Source organism: Uloborus diversus, chromosome 8 (assembly GCF_026930045.1).
Source record: "Uloborus diversus isolate 005 chromosome 8, Udiv.v.3.1, whole genome shotgun sequence".
NCBI lineage: Eukaryota > Metazoa > Arthropoda > Arachnida > Araneae > Uloboridae > Uloborus > Uloborus diversus.
In genome coordinates this window covers 81155771-81162365 of record NC_072738.1, presented here as the reverse complement: position 1 = coordinate 81162365, position 6595 = coordinate 81155771, and the positions used below count along the sequence as shown (strand labels likewise).

The 6595-nt window shown below is 37.0% G+C and overlaps 1 protein-coding gene across 1 annotated transcript; it reads left to right on the top strand.

The window, feature by feature from the left end:
- The first annotated feature begins 1377 nt into the window (after window positions 1–1377).
- On the top strand, window positions 1378–3079 carry LOC129227392 (transcription factor SOX-14-like). Its single transcript, XM_054861942.1, has one exon. The coding sequence runs from the start codon at window positions 1471–1473 to the stop codon at window positions 2455–2457; it is 987 nt and encodes a 328-aa protein (XP_054717917.1). The 5' UTR covers window positions 1378–1470; the 3' UTR covers window positions 2458–3079.
- The last annotated feature ends 3516 nt before the right edge of the window (window positions 3080–6595 follow it).

Genomic DNA, 6595 nt, shown 5'->3' with positions numbered 1-6595 from the left:
TAACTACAGTTCACAATAAATAATCACAGGCAATCTAAAAATTATTGACTGTTTGAGTGAGTTTTAATGATTTATAAAATATTATTTGAAGAATGAATTTGAATTTGATTTAATAGTCAGAAAGTTGTTCTTGCACTAGCTATTCGGTGTAATAGGTGTAAATGAATGGAAGAATTTTGCTCGAAAAACAAATTATTAATTTAAAGTTCATTAACTCAAATTTTTCAAATGAGAAAAACATTTGCATATGAAAAATAAAGTACGGGGAAACATTTCTTTTAATTTTTAATAAATATTATTTAAAAATTTTTAAACTTAAATACCTACTCTGAAGCAAGTTATATAGAAAAAAATCCCTTAAACATAACGCAAATTCCTTCATTGCCAAATTACGCGCTCTGAAAAGAAGAGGACAAACAGCATACCAACCGGCTATGAATCCGCAGCAAGGGACCACCCACTTGGACATCCAATGAGAAACAGCTCCGCACGCTTTGGCCACGCCTTTTCGATCCGTCTTGTAACCAGGTCTGTGATTGGCCATCGTCATGAGAAACCCGGTTCCTATCTTCTCCAGCGCCGACAGAAGCAACTGCACGTGGTTTAAATAAAGTGGTGGATTGTTAGCGGTGTGGTCAGGTCCTTCCGACGCTCCCTGACTTTGAGAGGCATTCGGCGAGGCAATTACCGCTCGGGCGTGGGAGGCGCTGTCAGAGTGTCAGCTAATTGCAGATTTTGTCAACGATGTCAAAGATTCTGTGACTTTGGACTTGGATGGCTGCAATACCACGTATTATTACTGGCATCAGATGGACTTCGCATGAAATGATTTCGATATTTAAGGGTTAATTTTAATTGTAAAAGTCAATTGTCAGAAAAAATTCTTCTTCAATTCTTGAACTTGCACGAATTATACCTTGCTTTCTATATTAGAAAGATCTTCATTGTTTTTAAAAGAACATTGCTCCGCATATTTAGAACAACATTGTGCATTTGAAACATTTCTGCAGTATTGAATGATTAATTTTCGTTCCAACTTTCCAAAAACATCCATCAATAGCCTACTTGTGCTACAGATTGCAAACCTCATCTTTTTGGCAGCCGCTGGAGAAACCTGATTTCATTTTTCACAGCCGTTGATGAAATAGCAGGATAGAGACTTTGACCATCTGATTAGTTCTGAAAGCACTTTTCCCTTGCTGGTGTTCTCAACGACTTGTTGTCATTTGCAAGACAACACATTCACTTTCTTTTTTCTGATAAGATCTTCGACATTCTCCCTGAGCCGACCTGAGATGCTGATCCAGTGAAGTTAAGCGCGTTCTCCCTTCTCGCACCACAGGAGAGTCAGACAGTTTTCATTAGAGTGGTGAGGAGACACACCGCCTCGCGATTGAGACCGAGGCGACGACGGTGGCGTTTCGCAGGGTCGCCGCGTGGTGGGAGCGACAGGCCATCGAGCCCCCCGACATGAGCCTGCCCACCACCCGCCACACAGCCACGGGTGAAGTGCACGTGAAACGGCCCATGAATGCTTTCATGGTGTGGTCTCGAGCCCAGAGACGCAAGATCGCCCTGGAGAACCCCAAAATGCACAATTCAGAGATCTCCAAGCGCCTGGGCACAGAATGGAAACACCTCTCCGAAGCAGAGAAGAGGCCCTTTATCGAGGAGGCAAAAAGACTGAGGGCTCTGCATATGAAAGAACACCCAGACTACAAGTATAAGCCACGGCGGAAACCGAAGACACTGCTCAAGAAAGACAGGTTCCCCTTCCCTCTGCCCTACATGTCGGCACCCATCGACTACCTGGGCATGAACTTTTCCAGGAGTTTTTTCCCCGGCGCCCCTTCTTCGGCGGGCTTGGGCATGCCGGGGCTGCTGCCCTTCTCATCATCAGAGTCCTTTTTCGCCAACGCCCCTTCAGTGGTCACCAGCTCAGCGCCCACGGCAACTGTGTCCAGGCTATCCCCTTCCGACGACCGGACAGATCCTGAAGGTAAGCTCTCCTCTGCTGGATCTTCTACTCCGAGTGATACGTCTGGGCTCCTTCACCCTTTCAAGCCCCTGTCCAGCACCAGCCCTTATCCAGCTTACAGTCCGGCGGCAGCTGCAGCAGCGGCGGCTTCACTCTATTCCGGACTCTCTCTACCGGTTTCACCTTACTTTATGCCTTGCGGGTGCGGTCCGTCCGGTCCGTACGGCTTGGGTTCGTCAGTGTCACAGAATCCGGCAGATCGCCACGGTCCTGCTGCGGTGGTCACTTCTTCGGCCGGTTCCCTAGTGCTCAATCCCTTCCTCAGGGTGTCGGACTGCCATCCGGCTTATCCTTCAACCTCGCGGGACAATCACAGTGAAGCACAAACACCACCAGGACACTCTCTACCCGCTAGTCAACTCTTAGGACTGTACTCTTGTCTCGGTAGGCCAAAACCAACCGAGAATGGTGACTTATAATCGCATTTGTCAACATCTTCTCGATGCCATTGTGTGATTCCAGTGTGAAACGTTTCACGTTGTTGAAAATCAAATATCATATTGTGATCAAAAACGGTGTTTGTTGATATCAGACATATCACAATAGTTCAACTATCGACAGAAGAAACATTCTTTCGTTCATCGTTAATTTATTCTTACATTAGAAAAATTTGTTTTTGCCATACACATTTTCATTATTTATTGATTCAACTTTTTCAATTGAGTACTTTCGTTGAACTGAATAATTTTTGCTGTGATTTGTTGTTGACTTCTGAAATATATCTTCCTTCTAAAGGCATTACGAAAACAGTTTCGAGTACACAAGAAACTAGCTACATTTGAAGTACTCAACTTTCTACATTTTGTACTGCAGTACTGTCGCTTATGTGTTATGAAACTTGACTAATAATCAGTGATCGTGCATTATGAAGAACGTTATTGTACCTCATGTACCGTTCGGTCACCATATCAAAAGAAACTGAACTGAATATTTAATAGAACTAGTCTCATCTGTGAGCAAACATCTAGTTACTGGGCGAATCGTCTCGAAAAAAAACTGTAAGTGTACTATTTTGTTTTTCCCCTTCCTTTAATGGTACGTTTGTTGTGCAATGAAAATTTGATGCAATGTCATTTCACTGAAAATGACCGTTTGTAGATCTGAGATTAGACGATTAAAATCATTAACATTTTCAAAGCAGTAAAGTGTATGATATTTATTTCAGTTTGTTTTTATAATCTGAAAAATCATCTAGTATCACTACTTTCTTTGACATTTAAATTTCACGGATTATAATTCAACTTTTAGAAGAAGAAAAGGATTCAGCGATTTTGTCATGCAGAATTAAAGTAAAAGGTGGGTCTTTAAAAAAATATTTCAAGTCTTTAAAATAAATTCTTCCATTACTTCCTTTTGCATTTAAATGTCACAGAAACTAATTCAACTTTTTGGAGAAGAAAATAATTCGGCGATAATTCGTCATGCAGAATTAAATTGACATGTAGGGTTTTGCAAAAATGATTCAAATTTAAAAAATAAATTCTTTGAAAAAAAAAGTAATTTAATACTGCATAAGCTATTTTTAAGGAATCATAAAAATGCATTTTTATGATCAGAAAACCTTTTTCATTTTCAATGCATCATCATCAATGCAGTCATTGTCATTATTATTATGTGTTTTTTATTTATTGATTTTTTTTTTTCAAATATTCCGGTTTCTTAATTTACTGAAATTAGACTTAAAATACTATAGATTAATACAATGTAATTTTGAATGTAAATAATTTTCCACATGTTATGCCAGACAGCTATTGTTTTTTATTCTCAGGATTATAAAGTTCAAATATTTACGTACTAATAATACTTGAATTAATTAGCAGTAGCAGTACATGATTTATATTTGGAGTCGAGAATGTTAGTGTATTTGTGAGATAAGCTTTTCGTAAACATTTGGAATTTGAACATTTGTTCACTCCCTCTTCCCCCCTCCAATGATACCTTACATACAAGCAAAACTTCTGATGTAGTCTTTTTGAAATGAACTGTTGGGAACTTACATATATATTTGGAGTCGAGAATGTTAGTGTATTTGTGATATAAGCTTTTCGTAAACATTTGGAATTTGAACATTTGTTCACTCCCTCTCCCCCCTCCAATGATACCTTACATACAAGCAAAACTTCTGATGTAGTCTTTTTGAAATGAACTGTTGGGAACTTACATATATATTTGGAATCGAGAATGTTAGTGTATTTGTGATATAAGCTTTTCGTAAACATTTGGAATTTGAACATTTGTTCACTCCCTCTCCCCCCTCCAATGATACCTTACATACAAGCAAAACTTCTGATGTAGTCTTTTTGAAATGAACTAATGGGAACTTACATATATTCGAAGAAGAAAAAAAAAATTTCGAATTTTTATTTCACAAATATTTTTTACCATTATTAATAAAAGTTGACATCTTTTACTGTGCTAAATGTATTAGTTAGTTTTAGAAGAATTGGATTGGAAAATGTTTAATTTAAAAAATTTGAAATCTTTACTAATTCGTAGTCTGCATGTTTTTGTACAGCATAATACCAAACATAAACCAATCAATTTCAGTCAGTGTTAAAACTTCAAAAGTTTATTAATGAAAATAAAGAACTTTTTGGTGAAAATAGTTAATGTTGGTAACTTACTAAAGAAAATTAATTCCTTTATTTATTGCTGAGAGGGTATGAAAATAGGCAGAAAATTCATTTATTAATTAAAAGCTAGTCAATAAAATCATCAAAGGAATACTTTTCCTGAAATTTTGCATATGATACTTTGCGGAACAAGGTACTCGTAGTTAATATTTGTAAATTTGCTACATTAATAACTGAAACTTGTCGACCCGTGCGGAACTCCGCACTGTGCTTCAAATCGTTTCATAAGGCATTTCGCTCTTTAAGAATTTCAAAGGAAGAACATTATGAAGAAGAACCGAAAAAAAAGTAAGCGCAGAAGAGAAGGCATGTAATTTAAAGACATCAGTAACAAAACCTCGTTAAATACAACGTTGTGATAATTTGATCATCGCTCACCTTTTAATCGTACATATTTTCAATGCAAACATAAATGTCATTAAAAGTGCGGCTGAGTGGTGACTCGTGAAAAAGCAATAATTGTGCATGTGAAAAAACAGGTTGTGGCAAATACAGTGCTGCACATGTCAGCATCTGGAGGGAAAAAAAGAAACATTAAAGAGATATTTATTGGCACGTATTCGAATTGGCGCCATTCTGACTAACAGCCCGACACCCCAACAAACCTAGCAATTGCGCCTTCCTTTTCGAAAGCTATTCATTGAAGGAATGCGTAGTAAAAAACAGCAAAAAAGCTTTTTGCCAAAAAATAATAATAATAATAATAAGATCATGCATCTGTGTTTTGTCATTAATCAGCATGATGCGATATAAAATTATTCGCAAAGCATGGAATTTGATTAAAGAATGACGAAGATCTCACGTAGCGATTGAAACAAACATTCTAGAGAAGTAATAAATTTGATTGAAAATAAGTGTTTTTATCTTTGAATATTGAACTATTTCACATAGAAGGTTGCTTTAACCGTTACGGCTTAAATGCCCTCACATGTTTCTCTTTTAATCGAACACTTAAAATTCAAAACCAAAACCAGTTGAACTGAGTCCGTTCTTAAGTGCAATTTTTCGAACGTAGACAAAATGTATTTTTTTTTCAGCAGAAAGCAGAGGAGTAGAAAATAATTTCTTGCTAATGAAGTTGATAATACTTTTAATGCTTTATATCGTATTCGCGCGAATAAAAAATTAAAGGCTTATTGAGTGAAACTCGTAGTTTTAATCGGGCGTAGTATTTTTTCATTTGTACAAAAGGTCGAACACTGCTATTAGAATCATCTACATTTTAGCATACAATAAAAATGTTTTTCTGCACAAAAAGGATTTCTTTAGGTAAATCTAATACTTTTTTATGCTTACATTATGTTGAGTGGTCTGGATGTAGTCAAAGAACACAGTTCGATTAACAATCAACTTATCCGAATGATAACTGTAGCCGGCATAAAGGAGTCGAAACACCAAGTAGCATTCCCACTGCATTTATTTTATTAGGTGTGTATGTTATGAGCACATGTAATGCGTAATACTAATATAAATTTGATATTATGTCGGACAGCCCAAGCTTGCCCGAAGTTCAGATAGTTTATAGCCGAGCGCTCTACCGAAAAAAACTTATCAATTAAACCGAACAACTAAGTCCAGTGCTGTTAAGCTTTATTAAAATATGAACACACACACAGGCTTTTTTTTTTTTTTTGCCGAAAGCGACGTAAAAAATGGAAAACTGCATTAGAACTTTGCTTTAAAAATGCATAAGAACTACAGGCAGCATCAAGGTTTTGAAACAGCAAGAGGCGATTTCGAAAACTTGAATTTTCGACCGTAAGTCTTTTTTTCTTCATTGGCCAGCCTAATAAGTTTTAAAATGAGAGGGGATTAATATATAAGATAAGATACTGAAGAAAAATGTTTTTATTTTTGAAAATTTTTCCAATTTGTTATCGCAGGCTGCTTAAACCGTTATAACTTAGATGGCAGCACGTGTTCA

Coding starts and splice junctions, on each gene's coding strand:
- LOC129227392 (XM_054861942.1), top strand. CDS start 1,471: ATGAGCCTGCCCACCACCCGCCACACAGCCACGGGTGAAGTGCACGTG.